At 37.0% G+C, this 21,811-nt stretch overlaps 1 protein-coding gene across 1 annotated transcript in view; it reads right to left on the bottom strand.

Annotated features, from left to right (window-relative positions):
• Positions 1-2,803: 2,803 nt before the first annotated feature.
• The window catches only part of TTC33 (tetratricopeptide repeat domain 33), a 55,595-nt gene continuing 36,587 nt past the window's right edge, over positions 2,804-21,811 (bottom strand). The window contains exons 4-5 of the mRNA XM_074813735.1: positions 15,325-15,456; positions 2,804-5,610 (exon numbers count right to left, since the gene is read on the bottom strand). Coding sequence (XP_074669836.1) covers positions 5,260-5,610; positions 15,325-15,456 — 483 coding nt within the window. The 3' untranslated portion in view covers positions 2,804-5,259. The remainder of the gene's footprint in view (positions 5,611-15,324; positions 15,457-21,811) is intronic.

Genomic DNA, 21,811 nt, shown 5'->3' with positions numbered 1-21,811 from the left:
GCTTCCCTTAGCAAACACGTACAATAAGCCTGAGGTGTTCCTCCTGCCCACAGGATTGCTGGTGTGTCAGTAGTGGACTGGACTTGCAGCACACAACATCATCAACACTAATTCCTTCTGTAATGAACTCAAGGATTCCCAACCACCCACAGATTACAAAGCCTTCTGAGCAATACTGGAATTGCCTGCCACAACTCAATGGCAGTGCACAATGACAAAATGGGAGCACCTCTACTGTACAGCTGCAAACACAGATGGGCGTTCAGAAGTAGCCTGGCTGAAAGGACTGACTGGGCAAGTGTGCCTTTTTTTAGGGGTGACAGACTATTACGTCTCCCTCACCTGCCCGACAGTCCTGCTCAGCTTTAGCACCCTCCTCCATGCTGACCACACACATTACTGAATTATCTTCCTCAGCCTCCCTAAGCATAACAAGTCTTGTAAAATAAAGCTGCAAGTTTGTAGAGGTTGATTTGCCACATAGAAGTTTAAAGGTTATTTTTCTGCTAGGTATTATGAGTAGTTTCCATATGTTCAAAGGGGCTTTTCATAGGTTTCCTTCCACTCCCGATCCCCAGAGATCCATATGCCCCCAAAGGCCTGGCTTCCACATCTGCATCTACCTTCCCCAGTCCTCTGTATTCACAGAAAATACACTAATTTGCCATTCAAAAATTTCTCTTACCAAAATTGTTTATCTTCCTGACTCCATCCTGCTAGTCCTGGCAGTCCTGCTTCCTCACTTCCAGCAGTCTGTCCCACCCACACGTCCCAGACTACACTTCACAGAAACCTTTCCATCCAGAGGCAGTGCTACACCTCCCACGCCCATACCATACCTCAAACCCCAGTCCTAACTCAAGTTTAAGCCCCTGTCCTGTGACACAGCTTGGAGAATCTAACCATCACAGGATGACAGCCAGTAGGAGACAGTGGTTTCTATGAAAATTTGTAGATTATATTATCAATCAGAGATTCAAATCAAGTTAGCATTATGACTGGGCCCAGGTTTAGGGTGTAGGATATACTGACAGAGGGTTTGGACTATAAGGGTGGGCTGTAGGATCCTGTTTTAAAGGAAGCTTGTACATCTCCGCTGCCTGCAACACTCATGCTGCCTAACCCAAATTGGTGCTACAGACACAACGCCAAAGCACGAGCAAAACCAATGGAATCCACTATCTTCAAACAGCACCAGCCATCATCATAACCGAGAAGCTTTGTCTACAAAGTTTTTATTTCTGCTCCTAGACGAAACTGCAAGTCTACTCTACTTAAGGCAGCTTTACTCTTAGAGCTACTAAAGACCACCTGACCTTTCCACTCTTAGGTCTTGTTCTAGACATGCTAGCTTTACTGGATCTGGAAACCAACTGAAGCCTAAATCACCTTCTTTCTGAACTCAGTCAACCCATTCCCCACCTCTGATCTTTCCCCTTTATCATTTACCCTCTACAACCCTTAGAGCTCTTAGAGTTGAAGCTCTTAGAAAATCAGCCCTCAAAACCAGGCCAGCGCATCTGCCAGGATCCAGCACTCATGCATGCTCATAAGCTCCTCCCGCTTCTAAACTATCCCTCTCTGGAGATACCACAGGCCAAGGACTCCAATCCATTTGAGAACATGATGTTAACATGACAACGACCTACAATGAACACATGGTGTCTGTAACCCGCCAATAAACCAAGCCCACATGCTTCTGCTTTCCTGTGTCCCCGTTCTAACTACACTTACTACAGTTTTATAGCTATTATATGATCTCAAAATAAATTAAGAGAGCACCTGCCCTCAACACTAGTTTTTACCTCCTTCCCCTTGGTTTTAGGATCTGGGGAGCACTTACCTTGTATGGCCAGTTAAGTTTCCAATGCTACCTCTCTAATCTTGATCCCCAACACCAACAGATACACAGACAACTTTCAGGAATTAGAACAGTAGAGGAAACTGTTACATTTCCTTTTTTTCTCCTCCATAACTACTTTTAAAATCCAATCTCTTATGGTATTATCAAATTAGACTCACTGTTATCTGATCCATTCTTCTATCCTCTACTATTGTCAGAAAGGATTTATTCTCTGTCAGTATAATCTATGTTTAAGTTTTTTAAAGGTACTTATCTCTAAGAGTAGAATTCATCTGCCCTGTTTCAGCATTTGACGTTAACTGCCAGTCAGTGTCCTTCAGCTTCCTTTGTACTCAGTGGAAATAATTAGGCACCTTGGGAGGCTGATTCAACTCATTCTAAGATACTTATCTAACACAAGGCATATGAATGGCCCTCTGAGGCTGTGCATTTCTTTCCACTGGATATAAAGGGATTCAAAAGGAAAAAAATATATTTAAATGTTTAATTGTATATATTAAGCAGAATTAATCCACCTAACCTACTGTTGTTGAGATTTCCTCTTCAACAACATTGCAAAACTTCAGCATTTTAATATATGATTCACATGGAAAGCAAACACATAGAAGCTACTGCAGTCACTGCCACTACTGATGATGAAGAACAAGAAAAGTAAATTCCTGATGGCAGAGTGGGAGTGTACTTCACAGATATTCTATTTTTGTTAACAAAGGCTTTCTCCTTTGGGTCCCTCTCATTTGAATACCCCTGAGAGGTTTAAAAGCACTGAGCACTACCTTTTTTATATATTTTTCCTGATGTCTTTTTTTTTTTTTTTTACTAACATGATAATGTGTTCAGTAAAGACAGAAGAAGCCAACTGATTAAATGAGTAACATTCTAAAATGGTCAGTGATAGCCTTTATTCTTGTTATAACCAAAAGAATAAACAAGCACCACTAAGCAGCAGAGAAGTCAGTATTTTATTCAAACAGATCAAAAAAATCCCATACATGCAAAACATGGCATGCTGTACAAAAAACAATGTTGAAACCATCTATTTTTTTAACTTCTTCCCAGTTTGAGAATAAGAGGTCACAAGAACTTACCTGCTCTACAGAGCTCTACAAAACACTACAGTCCTGACAATACCTAGAATTCATAACCTAATTTAATCAGAAGGAAAACACATTTAGTACACTGGATGGAAACAACCACCCCTTGAACCCAGCATAGCCATTATCCCTGATGGTGTAGATGCACACCCCTCCACTCGTTTGGCCCAGCAGTGCTGAAGTCAACAGGAATTTTGTGAATCATTTCAGTGGAAACAGATTCTGTGATAACATGGACCTCTGAAAGGAAGGAGGCAGTCCTTCCTCTATGAGTAAATACATAATGCTGACGCAAGTATGAAGCGCAAAGAAAGAAAAGATGCATTGGATTATAGCCGAGCTCCTTCAAAATAAAAACACACAGCTTCTCGCACTTTTCCTTTACTAGCCAGAAAATGTCTCTTTGAAGAAATCTGTTCAAATCCTTCTCATACTAACTCTTCCTGTGGCTGAAGAGATTGTATTATTTCAGTTGTTAGGAAAAAAAAGATTAAGAAATTCTTCACCAGGAACAATTTAAACTATCAAACTATATCTTAATCAAATGCTTATTCAGTAAGCATTTAAGACCTATTTCTGAACTGAATGAACAAATAAAAATGCAGCATAGTGATGTTTTACATTTCTTAATATATTTTAGTCACTGTAATTATAATTATTTTGAATACTCAGGACATGTTAAGAAGTGTAAATTTTTTGTGTGTGCGTGCAAGCACAGATATAAAAATTCACATATACACAAAAATATATTCAGGAAGAATCTAGAAAAAATTAATGAAAACTTAGTAAGTACAACATGGCAATTAAGTATTTGAAATGGATAATTCATTTCTGCAAAGACTGCAAGTGTCCTCTTCAATAAAGATACTAACTGAAAGTATGATCTGAGATAAATATTTCTACAAGACACTGTGTATTGCAAAAATCACTGTGCTCCTTGAGCAACATTATTTCCTTTTAAAATGTGTTATTTTCAAAATAGAAATCAGATATGAAAAATGCAAAGATGACTGATTTCAAAAGGTTTCACTTGTCTACAGAACTATTATTCAAATGTTTTTATCATGCAATATGTTATCAAAATCAAGTAGAAATGATGTGTTCCCCATCCTGAATTCTCCAGGAATTCCTCAGTTGACCATTTTTTCCAGCCCAGTTAGGAAGTGACCATCTCTACCACATCTCCAAGACAATGAAAAGAGAGCAGTCTCAGCACAGAACACATCAAAGAAACAGCCTGACTTCATTTCTCTGAGCTGCCTGTGTGAGGAACCAACCCCCACCTTCCCCTAAAGAAAGATGAACATTAAAAAGTCTCCTATGTTATGCCTCTAAGTTAACACGATGTGAATACCCACCACAGCATCCAAAATCCAAAAAGAATAAAAAGGAAGACTCAAGCAATGCTGCCCTGAAAAACTGGCTCATTAAGAACACACTTTAAATGGCTGGTCATAAGAATTAGAAAAAACAAATTTACTCCCTTTATCAGATAAGCCTCACTAAGAAAGAAAAGACTAAAAGTAACACACTTCAGACATACGTATTTCCAACTCCCACCATTGTGCTTTTAGTGATGTCTGTAGCACAGCACTCAAGAAAAGGAAATGCCAGTTTCAGTCTCAGCTGAATGTTCTTTCTTCTGGTGAAACATTTAGTAAACATTCAGGGCCTGGTTTCATACAGCATTACCTTTTATCTCATCAGAAAGTGTTTAACCCATTCACTTAGGAAAGCAATATAAAGGTTTCTACTGATTTCATTTGGCTACAAATCAGATGTCAGATCTATCACACACACACAAGCAAAATAATAATCCATCTCTGCTTCATATGAAACTTCTTTATAGAAAAAGTAACCATAATGAAGATAGAGTTCTGATAACAGAGAACACCTTAACTGGAATAAAAATGTTAATGAATAAGGATTGAAACAGATTTTTTAAAAATCCCTTTTTCTTTTACTGTTTAAATAAAAGCTTATCAATTACTGGGAAAATGTAGACATGAACTTGTAAAATTATGAAACACATAAAGATGAAAGCAGTTGTTAGAATGCAGTTAAGCAATTTAACATTACATTTGTTCAGAAGATCTTTAGACTTAACGTTTGGGTTTCTTCTCCAAAAATATGGATGGAACAACAACTCTGGTCATTGCTTTTTCAACTTACAGAAGAAAAATAACTCCAATTCTTTAACTTTTGTAGGTTCTCCCACTGCTTAAAAAACAAAACTAAAGCAAGCCCCATATAATAAATAACACTAGTTCTTAAAACAGTATGGCAACCCATAAGGCTGCCCTATCGAGCTCTGATGAAAAGGGTTTCATCAGGAGTTGTAGGACAATTCTCCTCCTCAGTAACAGTCTCTACTGTGCCTGAAGCAGATACAATCACTACCGTTTTAGGGGCTGAAAGAGCTTTCTCCTTCTCTGCGATGGCAGCACAGACTGCCACAATTTCATCACTTTCAAAGTCATAGTCTGGAATTGATTCTTGTGCAAGCTCTTTTTCTTTTGCCAGTGTTTGCACTGCCTCAGTCTTTGTTGCCTTCTGCTGTTCATGTAGTTTTCTTGCCCAGGAAAGGTCCTCTTTCCATACTTCAGGGTTCATTGGAAAGATGTGTAAGGACACCTGGAAACTTCGGATTGCCTATAAACAGAATAGGGAAGAAACAAGGATTGGACACTTTAAAGCCTACACATTTCATCATAGAAATTAACAAAAAAGAAAATATGTACATCATTCAAGCAAAGACAAAAGTGATTGTACTCCGCTCTGTCTTTAGTGGAACAATCCTCCCTCAGCTCTAAGTTCAAGAGCAGCGTTACCCCCAAACAACTGTGCATACAAGTGTCTGAAAATACCAAGAATGCATGAACAAATCAGGTACCTGGCAACAAGGACAGAAATAAGAGCTCACATGTCAAAAATAATATTTTAATTAAAAATGTAAAAGCAAAAATAATTTTTGCTTTGATGGTTTTCTATCCCACTTTTCTCCTATCATCAGATGTGCAGGAAGGCAAATGCAGAGAGATACGGTTTAAAGAAATACAGAAAAGGGATGACTGGGATTTGAAGTATCACTAATATTGCTGGTTTTAAATTATCATGTAGTCATTTCACACACAGACCTAATACTACAGTAATCCTAGCCCCATGATAAGCAGTCTCTGTAACACATTTGTGGTTGCAAACACGCTTACCTAAACAGGTAAAAGTAGACAAGCAAACTCCCAACTTGGAGAGTTGCTCCAAGAAAGAACTCCTATAATCTTATAAAACATGCAATACTAATACAAGTAAGTATAGTTGATACTGTTTCTCCTGTCTTTCAGTTCAGTTGGGAGAAGTCTCACAAATACTCAACATGGAAGTTGTTAAACATAAAAAAAGTGACCATCTAATCCAGTAGATGTGATATTTGGCAATAAGAAGCGATTGCTACAATACTGGAAAAATGCTAGACCAAGAATTACAACTGTATTCTATTTATTTAACAGTGAAAAGTAAGACTAACCTTACCTACTCAGACTTAGGCATGTGTGTATTTCACGTTTATGACTGTATGGTCGGTTATGGACCTGAGCGACCAAACTCATGTGACAATGTACAAAAGCCTTCCTGTAAGGTGGGAAACAGTGACAATACGGATTTGGATATTTGGGAAGAGTTCTAGCAACTTGCATATAAAGACTTTAAGGACGTATAAACAACCATAGAATTTCATATTCTGTTATAATTTATAAATACTTAATACATGCAAATTAATTTGAAAAATCACAACTTCTCATCTGCATTGACAGAAACTGCCAATTCATCCTTCTGCTGGCACAGATTAATATACAAAATCCATATGACATGAACTCAGCAGACAAGAGATATAAATCAGATTTAAGAAATGCTGATTATGCTACCAGTATTACTGCTGTTGTAATAGGCAGCCTTTCAGTTCCAGGAAAAAACCCAAATACTTTATTATTGGTCCAGAGCCAGTTCTGAAGTGTAGGAGCATGCTGAACTTTAAACAGAAGGAAGAGTGCAGTTTAAGTCTTGCAAAAGTGTCATTTTATTCAACTTTGCTAGCTTTTAATTTCAAGAGACAGATGAGCTATAAGTAAACACTAAATGCTTTTTTGGTATTTCTGTTGAAAACAAAATATAAACAAACATCATCTGCTTTTAATCTTTCCATGAAAGAGGCCCCCTAATTAAAGCCTGTCTATATAGTTATGTTCATCCACAATAAACAACATTAAACACAGTAATCAAATATAAGGTAACATTCGATAACCTTAGAAGCTGTCTTGATGATATATACAATACAGCACAAAACAATCACCTTTGTAAATCTATTAGAAAAAAGATCTTGTGTGTGACATTTTTATAAATAAATAATAATAATAAAATAATAACTTTTAAGTGCTGCAAAAGATCAGCGCGATTCATTTTAAAGCAGCAATGTAACACTGAAAAATACAGAATTGTCATCCACCTAAAATTTCATGTTGCCACTGTAACTGCTTCTAGAGTCATTAATTTCTGTTAAACAGAAGAAAATAACAGTGCTACTTCTGATTCTCCCCTGATGGAGATGTAAATCTCCTTCTCCAACTGCCTGTCTGGCATTATAGGAAAATGTGTTGGCACTAGATAAACTTGGTATTTCTAGCCTCGTTTTAAAGGTCAGCTGTGGTCTTGGAGACCCTGCTTGTAAGGACTAGGGGATTTTAAATCAGTACGTAGTCATATACCTGCTTTTGCTTCTGTAGGGAAGAGAACTATAAAATCCACTGCAAGATGTTCTCACTTGATGAATTACAATATTTGAAGAATTTGTCTTTTTAAAATATTTTACATTTTTGTCTCACTATATATAGGGTATTCTGTAGCAAACAATCTTTCATTTGTCGCATGAACAGAATCTCTTCTGCTGGTTTGCAGAGTCTTTAAATGTGAAGGGCAGTTTTGATCAGACAACACTTTTTATAGCATGTTTTTATAACACATGGACCTAGAAATTGTCACAATACAGTGACCCATAAAAAAGGTAAGGGAGCATTTTAAGAAGTTATGCAGTTCATATCTGCCCCCAAGGTTTATATTAGGCCTTTATGTTACATCTAACAGACACTATCTGACCTATTTCAAAGGATGTCCACCAGTGAAGATACGTATACAACTGTAAGTAATCCTTCTGTGTTTAATGAGCCTTAAATATGTTGGGTTTTTTTTTTTACAGCATCCAACATAATAACTGGGGGTACTGATGGATGAAAAACTGAATATGAGTCAGCAATTTGCACTTGCAGCCCAGAAAGCCAGCCGTGTCCTGGGCTGCATCAGAAGTGTGGCCAGCAGGCAGAGGGAGGGGATTTTCTGCTCCTCTACTCTGCTCTTGTGAGTCCCCACCTGCAGTGCTGTGTTCAGCTCTGGGGCCCCCAGCGTAAGAAAGAGGGTCCAAAGGAGACCATGAAGATGATCAGGGGGCTGCAGCACCTCCCCTATGGAGACAGGCTGAGAGAGTTGGGGTTGTTCAGCCTGGAGAAGAGAAGGCTCTGGGGAGACCTTACAGTGGCCTTCCAGTACTTAAAGGGGGTACAGGAAAGATGGGAGGGACTCTTTCTCAGGGAGTGTAGGGATAGGACAAGGAGTAATGATTTTCAACTAAACTAGTGTAGATTCACACTAGGTATAAGGAAGAGATTTTTTACAATGAGAGTGCTGAAACACTGGCACAGGTTGCCCAGAGACGTGGTAGATGCCCCATCCCTGGAAACATTCAAGGCCAGGTTGGACGGGGCTCTGAGCAACCTGATCTAGTTGAAGATGTCCCTGCTCATTGCAGGGGGTTGGACTAGATGACCTTTAAAGGTCCCTTCCAACCCAAACTATTCTATGATTCTATGGTAGTATTTTATTGGAATTTAAGTCTTATTTTCTTGTACTACTCACCATGAACATAAATAACTAATTTTTATAGAAACCTTTAGCATAGAGACACTTACGAAATTTTAGTACATTTAAAGACTCCTTATTACATTTCTCTTCTTTAAACAAAAAAAAAAAATTAAATTCATTCAGATATTTTCACTCTAGTTTAATAGTTTATATGATATAATCTGAATGGTAAATGTCTTACCTATTTTAACTTTAAACTTTCAAGCTGAACTTTTCTATGCAACTTTTCTGTTCAGATTATTTCTTCTTTTCAGTAAAAATTTTCTCTCTGGAAATTTCTTTTCAGCAAAAATAAGTATTCTTTCTTCAAAAATTAAGTGAACACTTAGTATTTTGCAGTTCTTATGTTTACTAAATCATTTTATTCAAAGGTTCTGGTGCTCTCACGTTTTGGAGAAAAGACTTGAAATATAGCAGATTTTCCAGATGTGAAAGGCTATTTATGCCTTACACCTATTGGAATTTGGTCAAGTTATAAACCCACAGAAGTTCCTGTTTGGTAGACATCTGTGAGACCATGTTAGCTTAACTCTCCTATGCTGGAGGTTCTCCACTACAGTGAATTTATGCAGCGCGGATGAAGATGCATCATCCCCAGAGGTGACTCAGCCCATGTCCTCCCTGGGCCAAAGCGACTGATAACTGCCAAGAGAGGTCAGAGGACATGTGCCTGAGCTTGGAGGGATGAAAAGAGAACAGGAATGTAATGGCCTGTGGCAAGTGATAGAAAAAGATCTCCTCAGTTTCTCTGGCCCCAGGCACACATCTCTGTGCAGACCAAAGTTTCAGAAAATTTCACTGACAGCCGCTATGCCCACTTCAAGTTTCTCTTCAGGGTGCCTCTTCCTCACTTCCACAGCTTCCTTCTTCCTCTTCTTTCGATGAAGTTTCCATCCTCTTTTTGTACACTCTTTTGTTTTGGTGTTGTACACCCATTTCCCCAATGTCCTTTTGCACCAACTCACTTCTTCCCAGCCCTCTTTCCTCACAACGCTTACTACCTGTCTGCCTTTACACCTCAGTGAGCATCCCCACAAGACACTGCAGGAGTCACTGTTTCAGGCTGTCTCTACTATAGAGATCTCTATGCTGTGCTCTACTGTATGCATGGACATAATCCAGGATGATCGAGGGAACAAAAAAAAAAAAAAATCTATCCCATTCTAGAAATTGACATATTTAGCCCAGGAAAATAAAACCTGAAGTGATACAAGTGTTCCTAATTTGTAAATCAGGGAAATCCAGAAGGATGGAAAACATTCACCTATCACCAAATTATCCTGCTAAAATTATTACAAGTAATTTTAAAATAATGGTAAAACAACTTTCTTCCCAATCCCAGTTTGTCATATATTCTGCATCTGTTTTAGCTAACACTTTTAATTACAACGTCAAAATGTTGAGAAGATGGACTTCATTACCATGGTTAAAGCCTCAAAATTTCTGAGCGTTCGACAAGAATAATTAACAGGAGGTGGTCAGCTAAGTTAGTGGGTTACACTCAGAAGAACTGAGTACCCCTGCCAGAAATGTAGCAGAAAGGGCATTTAAACTTTTGGAGACTTACTTGCCCTTCTGCTTTCTTGACTGGAAGCAAAAATCACCTCTGAATAGAAGATATTTTCATGTCTTAAAAAAAAATCATTGGGTGGGTTATCAAAATATTTATGACTTCCAACAGTGGTTTAAAAAAAAAAAAAGATTACACTATAGTAGCTGGAGACTGCAGGACTAACACGGGACCTCTGTGGAAGCTAGTATTACTGGGCATTAACTGGTATTACCTATAACTGGGAAGGACTGTTTAAAGCTGTTGAAAAGAATTTAACAGAACCTCACTGACAAAGCATTAACTGACAAAGCATTTTATTTTCTAAATTAATACTTCCCAAATACTATCTGATAGACTGTGTACATGGCTGGAGTGTAGTTCAAGATGGAGTCAGCAGGACAGAAATATACCCTGCCATGTTTTATTTTCAAAATAAATATCTTTTATCGAATCCAGATATGGAAAGCAGTACCATTTAAAGTGTGACACAAAAACTATAAATGGAATAACAAGAAATTCTAGGCCAAAATTACAAAACAAATAGCAATTTTTAAAATTGCATTGCCTCTTTTTCATTTATGCACATAAGAAGAGTAAGTTTCAACTACATTAATATAAAGTTAAATATTCACTATAAAATAATCCAAACATTCTGTTGTACTTAGAAGATTACCACAGCAGTATAATTAAATATTTTAATTTCATATAAACCTATAAAAATAAAATCTGAGTTATTTATCCCCTCACGTTGATGGAAACACAGTTCGAAGCACAGACTTGATTGCTTTTCAGTGGAAAGCCAACCATCAGTTTCCTTTTGATTACCAAATTCTTTATGTTTCTATATGCTTACATTAGTAACATTTTGAAAAATTCCCTCAAATTCAGAATTAGTTATGTTAATTAGCTGGATTCCAAGAAGATGCAGTAATTCCTCTCTTTGCTAGTACATAAATCCCATCATTATGTAAAAGGCCTAAAACTTATGTCTTTCAAGAGAAATAAAAGGTCTAATGTGAGGATTCATATTGTCAAAATTTGATTCCTTTTACAAAACATAGTATCATACTTAAAGACTGCTAAACCACTAACTACTTAGTAAAAAACCACATCCTTCAAAACAACAAAAAGCATGCACAAATGGTCCATATTTACACATCTGACCAAGTAACTGGGTAATCTTCAGAATTCCAGATTTGACACAGAGGCCCCAGCCCACAACAGGGTAAATTTAAGTCACAGATTCACAGAATGGTTGAGGTTGGCCATTGGCCGGGACCTTCCAAGGTCCTCTGTGCCAACCCCCTGCTCAAGCAGAGCCACCTGGAGCTGGTTACCCATGACCATGTCCAGATGGCTTATGAATATCTCCAAGGTGGGAGACTCAGTCACTTTCAGTTAAGTCTTTGGTTTTTTAAATGCTGCTTTTGGTTTTTTGTTTGCTTGTTTAGTCAAAGTGTGGGGCTTACTCTGTCTCATGGGAAGAAGTGTTCTAATGAAGATTATCAGTGTGAAATTGTTACTGCTTACATTGTCATCACCGATATAGTAAATACCATTTGTAAAAACAAACATTTACAATTAAATGAAAGAAATATTACAAGCCTGACTATACTTCTACAGTTTCTACATTCCTGTTGCTAAGTTTACTCAGGTGTGTTCTTGCAAACTGATTTGTAGAATTCATGGAATTTCTGTCTTTACAGCAATAAAGTTCTGCCTGCTCACATTTAAGTATTACTGTTGAACTACCCTATTTAGTAAATTCAGAAAAAAGAGCAAATAGCTTTTGTAAAAGATAAATAGAAAGGGCTAATTTATCTCACTCTTTCTGTCACAAGTTTGACAAAACCAAACTAAACCAAATCTTCCTTTGTTTGTAAGAAATTAATATGTTATGCAGCTCATAATATAGATTAGATTTGTCTGGAAGCTGTATTTTAGACCTGGGAAACTTGAAATTAAAATACCGTGAATTTTTTCCTAAGAAAAAATGCATCATTCATTGTGAACTAATAAAAATATTTACAACAGACCATTTGGCAGGATGTGGGTAGTGAAGACAGACATTGTTGGGGGAGAAGTGAAACAAAGAAACAGAAGAAGCTGCTCTTGAGAAGGGTAGTAATTCCCCAATCTCAAACATTACTAAAAAGCCATGACATTTATGCTTTATTAACTTCTCTTTCTAAAAAATATAATGCAGTGAAAAATTAGAGAATCATGGTAATGAAAGGCTAATGGAAAAAGGATAATTATGATTTTGATCACTCAGTCAAGAAGTCTCCACAGGTTTAACAAAGGTTAAATGAAACCACTTAACCTTTTAAGACTCCTCCAGTCTTAAGCCTTTAAGATTCCTTAAAAATGGATTGGTTCAAAAACAAATAGCAAACATTATCTGCACTTTAGAATAACTCCCCAAGTTCTTCTCTGTAGGTGAGAACATATTCATCAGAATTCAATATGCCTTAAAGACAGAAAGGCAAAAAAGTAGAAACACCCAGTACTAAAGCACTGGAGACACCAACAGGAGCTTACCTAGCCCTGGGCTCCCTACTCAGAGACAGACAAAAAAATTAAGAGGGCAAACTACCTGGTGATAACTCCTCCTCCCTCTCTCTTCAGACACTGAGGTCAATATAACAATTACAGGAGCACCTATAGTGTTTTGTTTCAGATGAATAATGTGCTTTGATGCAAATCTCTGATTGTTCCCACCTAAAATGCTTTGGTTTGCATCATGGAATAGTCTCAGACTACATAGATTCCTTTCTGATTAAACTTGACAATGCACTCCAAGAGAGCACCTGAAGTGCTGCTCTGAAGTAGAATAAAATTAATATCATGTTAACACTGTGTCACCAGCACTATTAACTCAGCATATATCCACTCCTATGGGTGTGATGTGACTTGCCAATGTAGACAAAGCTTATAGGATCTAGTGAGCAGACCTGGTGGCATAACCAGTATGGGTATATCAATATGTATCATTCACATTACAGTAACTGTAGGATTTTTTATAGAATAAGCAACATCAGTTACCTAGGATCCTTGCAGGAAATCAAACGTTGAATTTCCTGAGACATTTAAAAATCTCAGACATAATTTACAGGGACAATTTCAGACACTTAAAAAGAAAACAAGAAAATATTTATTGATTGTAGATCCAGACAGGACAGACCATCTACTCTTACTTTCTACATCACAAAAGCCATGGAATATGACCAGTTATGTGATGCAGATATGCATGGATTTATATTAAATATTTCTTATTATGATACTGCAACACAAGGTAGCACAATACACATCAGCAACACACAGCTTTTGTTTTATGTTATTCTCACCATTTGGGTTTTTTTTGTTTTGTGGGGTTTTTTTAATAGTGCTCCTTACTACATTTTTAAAAGAAACTGATTTTGCATGATCTGCTTCCCTCAAAAAAATATTTTTTTTTTTTATTATTGAAAATTTTTGGTCCAAACATTGTAACTTTGCAAAAACACTCTAAATTAATGACAAAATTATTTATATCAAACCAGCACACAGCTACTTCTATCAGAAAAAAAGCCACTATTTTTTTATCTGAGAGCTCACAATTTTTCTGAAGGTCTTTTGTGAACGTGTCTGAATTAAATGAGTTCACTTACTGTGTTTCCATGCTAATTAGCAGAAAACTATTACACTATGTATGTTACATTATTTAGAGGCCTACATCCTATATGCAGAGGCTGATCTGACATGGGGGAAGAGTCTCCCTTTGCATCACATTACATAGTCAACACAGCACCATGGCATGCAGCTGCAGCTAAAGAAAAGATGCACTTCAGCTACTGCACAGCATCTCAGCCTCTTAGCTGTCTTATTAAGAAAAGAAGCAACTTCAGCCATCATTTAGGGTCAAGGAGCCAGAAGAAAGCATGAACGAGCACACAAGATTTGCTGCACCTGAAGCAGGGGAGTAGGAGACAGGGAGAACAAGATTCTAGAATTTTATTAGCAGGCATGTATATATGCTGGAGGAGGGCAACAAAGCTGGTGAAGGACCTGGAGAATAAATCTGATGAGGACCAACTGAAGTTTGAGGAAGAGAAGGCTGAGGGGAGACCTCATCACTCTCTACAGCTACCTGAAAGGACATTGTAGAGAGGTTCGTGCTGATCTCTTCTTAGAGGTAATTAGTGACAGAACAAGAGGGAATGGCTTTAAACTCCAACAGGGGAGGTTTAGACTGGACATTAGGAAAAAATTTTTCACAGAAAGGGTGGTCAGACAGTGGAATAGGCTGCCCAGGGAGGTGGTGGAGTCACCAAACCTGGATGTGTTTAAGGGCCGTTTAGATGAGGTGCTGGGGGATATGGTGTAGGGGAGAACTTTGTATAGTAGGGCTGATGGTTGGACTCAATGATCCCAAGGGTCTTTTCCAACCTGAATGATTCTGTGATTCTGTAAGGGATAACTGAGCCCAAGTATCAACTGGGACTTCACAGTACCTTCATCTTTAAACTATGGTGAGCTGTGCTATAGCAGTACCCAGAATGTAGTATGTGTAGTTATGTCAACATAATTATTCTATTGCATAAAGCCACCATGTAAATATAGTATATAACATAAAAGGCTTTGAGCTAGGCAGGTCCTCCACAAGCCCAGCAACAAAACCACACAGGAAGCATTTGTGAAAAACAACAAAGTAGAGTGGAGATAAATAACAACAACCTTTCGCCTTGCCTACTTTCAGATTACATAAGGGCATTCAGCTACCTTGATATTTCTCTACTTTCATTCTCTGACACACAATTCAGAGGATGTGGTTTACAAGTTTAGCATATTAATGTTGTTCGTTTTCCTACCAGTGCTATCTCTCCTAATCCAAGCTGGGCACGTCCCAAAGTCTGCCAGGCATCCCAGGAACGTGGGTTTCTCTGGACAGCCATTTCTGCTGCATGCACTGCTGGGAACATTTCATGTAAAGACATCAGGACCTATGACAGAAGAAGAAAGATAAGAGGAAAAAGAATAAGCAAAATTGAAAACAGATTTAAATTTTCTGGGATTAACGAGGCAACCACTATTGTTTCAATAACTAAGGACAGGTTCATTTTACCTATCTTTTTCTAGTTTAAAAGTTAGTTGCCTAATCTCAGATAGTCAACCAGATGCATTCCATAGCCCTCAGAGAGAAACAGGCATGTTAGAGGATGATTCACCTGAACTATTTAAGCAATTTTATTAGAAGTAGATTAATCGCTTCTGAAGGTGTGCCTCTTCTCCCTTCCTCCCTACAAACCCCACACTCTGTAAAAGCATAACAGAATACACTGAAGGACAAGCACATTGAGAATTAAACACAATAAATAAGCAAGTATTGTTAAAAAATTCCAGGTTGTATTTTTTCTGTTTAATAGAAGACTGGAATCTACTAAATACAGTTGCAGTGAACATGATATAATTACAGAAACAATCCCTGTAATTCAGCATGGAAACAGCCCTGAACAATGACTGTTGTATTTGAAGAGTAAGCATTCTGCAATAGCAAAGCCTTAGACATGAAGTCACCTACATTTAAAAAAAAAAAATAAAGTGGTTTCTGAATGTGGTAATCTCTTTTACTCAGCAGTACAGGTTAGTGTCAGCCTGTTACCACAGTATTCTACTCCTTGCATTGAATCTCCATAACTAAGCCTATAAATCATAGTTAACGATACATAACATGGCTCAAAGCTTGCCTTATTTTTCCAAGACCACCGTGAGATTGGCACATTACCTGAAAACCTGCATCAGTCTGAGATCATGATTTCAGACACCCACATGCTATGGTGATAGATACCAGTATAAGAAACAAATGACAACTGCATTCCTAGAGTATGATGAGAATGTCAACCACAAGAGTAAGACTCATGTGTGGGCAACCACTTTCATCCCAACTGACCCGCAAGTATGATGAATAATATTAGAATATATTAGGACTATTGCTGCAGCGCAAAAAGCATTTATTTAACCTTACTGTTCTATGATATATTAAATAGATAAATATGAGTGTGGAGTAGAGGAGGATTCAAATGCAATAATCTTGCATATTTAATTAACATAAAGTACTTGCAGAGCTCTTGGGTGAGTACAATTTAAACAAATAGCTTTACTACAAAAAGTAATCTTGTACCCAAGAAACACAGGAAGTATAGCTTTCAATAAACCCCTTTGTATCCATATTCCTGCGGTTTTAATAAGACAATTCTTCTAAAGACTAGTCCTATGGCTTCTCTTTAATTCCATTTAAAAAGGCTGTACTCTGGAATTAGAAGCTCCTAGAAATCTTTAAAAAACCCCACAGCTGTATGTCATGCCATTCTCCCTTTCTTCCTCAACAGTTCTTAATGACTGTGCTTTGTAAGCGAAGTTTGTAATGAATACTATGTATTTTTCCAAAACCTTCAGTTCAACTGCATTTTTGTGTGCAGTTTCTCTTATCTGCAGCAGATCTGTAAACTGAATCAAACTATTACTGGTGGATAGGTGTACGTCCAGTCAAGACTAAATGACTCTGCATCTATCAGCTAGCTTTTACATTAATCTCTTAACGTGTTTATTATCATAAGAGAAAACAAATCCACGTGTACACTCACCTGAACACGCTGAGTATTCAGTGCTTCCTACCAGTACCTTCTACTGCAACACAACTTCAAAACATCTTTGTAAGTATTTAGAAAATCTTTTCTACTTAATTCGTTTTTCTGCTTTGTTTACTGAACTGTGACCTCACTAATAAAAGACAATTATTCCACTTCCATCTATTTATGACTGTTGTGTGTACTAATTTAGACAACTGCTTTAAAAATGCTCTTCCAGATCATGGTGGTAATTACTGTGCTCCTAGTAACTATGGCATCAGCTACTCAAGGTACATTCAAACAAATACAAATTTGAATGTATATGCATTTTGTCTGGCACATGTGTGTTTTTTTCAGTTATTAATAAAATGACTCAGCTAAACTTGTCAGTTAAAATAATAAATTTATTAATGCACACTATTTGCCTGCACTTTTGTTTTTCAGGTGAAGAGATCATCAAAATGAACATACGATACGTGAAGCCCTGTCTTGGGTTACTCTACCTGTGATATTATTATCACTTTAATAAAACACCTCTGCATGCTAGATACCATTGTTACTTGAAAACTGAACCAGCACACACTGAGTTATTCTACAACTGCAAAGTCATGCTGAAAAAAGCAACAAAACCCACCACTAGCATAAAGGTATCTTCCGCACAGATTTGACAAGAGTTGCTCAGTCCTTTTACTGTGGCAGGTCACATGGCTAAGACAAAGCCAGACAGGACCCACATGTGCTGTAGCCCCCTTTGTCATACAACATGCCTGTCACACACTCAACATGCAGCCATATCAAGCACAAAATATATGTGTATATACATCATCCCCCAACAAGACACAGACCAGTGTGGCCTCCATTTCACTAATATGGTAAGTACCTCAAGGGTTACTGTCATGCCTTACGTATGTTCCCCTTAGACAGGGTGTGTCTAAAAAGGGGGAAGCCAGGCAGTAGATCATAGGAATTATCAGTAACAAAAAACCCACAATCATACTTCTAATTACATAGATAGCATTTCATGCACAACATATACTTCAGTATTTATACATTCTTGGATGTGATATGCTATGATATGCAATGCTATGCTATAATATGCTATGCTACGCCACAATATAATATGATACAATACAATTACGATATGATACAATACCATATGATATGATATGATAATCTTGAGTTCTGCATGATAATACAAGATGTGAGGCTTATTTTCACAGATGCAGCTACTTTGAAATACTTTTATAGCATTTCAGATCTTCTTGCGAACTCATCACTAGTTTAAACATACCTAGAACTGAACCCCTTGCCTCCTTCCCAAATCATCTTAGTTTGTTTTATCTGTAGTGCTGTCATTACCATGACAGTATCATTTTTAATTTTCTCTTCCTTCACATAAATTTAGTCTACATTTATGCCCCGTGTAAGAGCAAGGCCATTTTGCTATTTGCAAAACTCTTTTCATTGTCTTGACTATGTTCTTTACTGTTGGTTTCCTTGATCCCTACATATCACACCATAATGGGCCGAAGTCCATTTGACTTAATAAAGACTTAGACGCTCAATTAATGTCTTGTTCAAAGTCTTGCTCCCACCTTCTACCACATACAACTTGATCTTCTCCTCTCAAGGATCTATATTATTTGTTTCCTTTTATTTACCTCTTTTTGAATAAGTTACTCTTATTTGCTCCAACACGGCATCGGCATAATGGTCTATTTTTCTGCTTCTTACACAGATGACCCCAGGTCTTCTTTCATTTCAGTCTATGTGCTTGAAATACTTGAGCTGATGAGAAAACTATTATCTTTTTGTTCAGATGCATGACTGAAACATGAATCTGAAAGCCAGTAGCAGTCCCTACACCCAGTTTTAGCAGAATGCTTGCTGCTACTCTTACCTTTGCTCAGTTTTATCTCATCATAGTCATTTACTATCTTTGTAAATTTGTTTACACTTAGACATTTAACTTCAGTAACTGTTTTGAAATAGTTATTCTGTAGAAAATAAATAGAACACATCCCCAAGGGCTCCCTCCAAAATAAGCACTTTCTTTGATTTGGTTGAATTCCCTTCACAAGAGTAAAGTGAAGTCCTCTGTGTGGAGAGTGTTTATTGTTGGGAGCTCCACTGTACTCTAATGCAACAAACTCTTGACAGACTTTTAATCCTTTATGGCTACTTCAGTACAATTGACTAAACTGAAAGCCATCACCAGCATTAATCCAGACCTGCATACAATTACATTACTTCATCAGTAACTTTGTGCAATCTCTTTTGATTCAAGTTACATTTACACCTATTTCAATGTGGTTTTGGTGGGGTTTGACAGCAGAGATAACTGTCACCCTTTGTTAGCTACTTCCTGCAAAACATTCAGATTACTAGTAAAGCAGGAACAAGCAAGCATGACTCTAAAAAGGTCACAAACCATCATAGTACTCAGACATAACATTTATTTTTTAAACAGATACTCACTTTTTAGATAAACTAATTCAGTTGCATTAGGGTATTTTTCAATGATCAGACAAGGTGCTTCACAGAGGAACTATGTATCACCGAAAACTCCACTTAAATCCCTCTTCCTCAATGTTTTAGCATCAACTTAAGGGTCTTTAGATAGCCGTGCATTCAGAAAAAATGCACAAATATAACCTTGTCATTTGAGAATATGAAGATACTAAACTTTTACTTATCAAGATTATGTTGGGGAAAACCTTCATAAAAGAGACAAATCTACCAGGAAAATAGGTCTTTAATCTACTGTGATTGATGACACAGAAGTGCTATTTTGCCAGAATCACCTAAGGTAAAGATGAGGATGTGTGTGTTTGCTTATAAACACCCTTCTAAGAGCTGACACATTAAGACTCTATTCCTTTCCTGTTGCTCTCAAACTCGTATGTCAGACAAATTTTCTTTTGCAAACTTTATTAGCAGGATGGCAGTCAAGTTTCACAGTTAAGTAATCTCCTTGCATATTTGATTTATTTTCCTATTATAGTGATAACACTTCATTAGAAAACATTCTTAAAACTAATCAAACAATTAGAAGAAAGGATCTTACAAAGCAGAAAAAACATCTCAAGACATTCATGTATATTAAAACATGACTGGAGGGAAATGTCTTATAAAGATGTTCAGTAGGTGGATTTTTAGAACTTACTTTATTCCAACACAGACTTACCATTATCACATGCCCTAAAACAGAACATCCATGACACTACAGTGACTTAGTTTAATAGATCTAGCTTTAAAAAAAAAAAAAATATGAGACAGATTAGAAGAATTAGAAGAACTCAGTGGCAAAAAAACATTTAAACATAGCAACTGTCATAGGGAGACTGACCAACTATTAAAAATCCAGGCAGCAGAATGACCCATCCTGTCCTACCCACAATATTTTGGCAGCGTTATGAATCTGAGTAAGTCTTGATGTTAGATGAGCTCACTAGTTTGAAGCTGAATCACTATATATATAGATACATTCCAAGTGCAGTGAAATTGACCCAATTCCTTCTTCCATCCAGAAACCCATTTCAAAACACTGATGAATAAAATTCTTCCTACCCATAAGCAGTTTACATTTATCCATGCTGTAAAGCAATTACTGCTGCACCACACAGCAGTGCTTTTTGCTATGTAACTGTCTGGAGTTTACATCAATGTTTTGATGGTAAACTCTTCTCACTACATCCCAGTTTTAAACAAACAAACATACATTTAAAAATAATCAGCAATTAGCTGATTTGTTATAAACTATATTTGGGATTGTCTTAGGAACCTTAACATTCTTAAGCAGAAAGAGGAATGGGTGGAATTTGGTATTATTTCTTCACTGAGTTCAAGATTAAAAAAACCTTTAGAAGAGGGGAAATGGAATGATTTGAATATAAGTATGATGGGTTTGGCCTATTAAAAAAGAAAAAAAAGAGAGACATGTATGTGAAATCCCAGACCTGATCAATGAATGCAAATTGAGGATGCAGGGTTCTACAGAAACTAGACCCTCAGACAGCTGATCACAAACATCCAAAAAGCTTATTAAATGGAGATAAACCTGTCTGTTTACATTTGTATTTACTTGTTTCTATAAATACATATAAACAACTGTATTGTGTACTTTAAAAATCCTATCATAGTTGCACAGCATGTCTGACAATGTTATCTGAGATCTGATGTGGAAGTTATTACTGGATGAGCAACATGAACCATGTAAATTCTCAGGAGTGGTATAGAACAGCAGTACGCCTGATTTGCAAGAGAGTTTGTTATATAGATCAAAATGTAGTAAGTCCTTTGATATCTCTCTTCATCCAAGAAAGAGTCCCACATGGTCCAGCATACAAACATTCAGACCCAACTTCAAATAATTTATCAAAGCCTGTTTCTTCATCTTTGTAATTCAAAGCAGCAATAAAATAATCCAGTCAATGTTTAAGAAACTTAGCCCACAATGAATTTCAAGCAGTCTTAGTGATACCATTAATATAGATAGTCTTCATACACTCCTTTCAATATACTTACAATACTACTTATCTAATACTAGAATCAACACTCGCCTGTTGTTGGGGTTTTTTTAAAAGATTTTTTTTTTTTAAACAAAAATATAGAAATAAGGTGCTTGCATAAACATTTACTTGCCACTCATTGTTCTTGCAATGGGGGAGCAGTTTAGGCTGGTAATGGAATATCAAGTATACACACTGAAAGATCTCACATGCAAAGA

The sequence above is a fragment of the Strix aluco genome, chromosome Z, assembly GCF_031877795.1.
Source record: "Strix aluco isolate bStrAlu1 chromosome Z, bStrAlu1.hap1, whole genome shotgun sequence".
NCBI classification, from domain to species: domain Eukaryota; kingdom Metazoa; phylum Chordata; class Aves; order Strigiformes; family Strigidae; genus Strix; species Strix aluco.
This window is presented reverse-complemented; position numbering and strand designations above follow the sequence as displayed.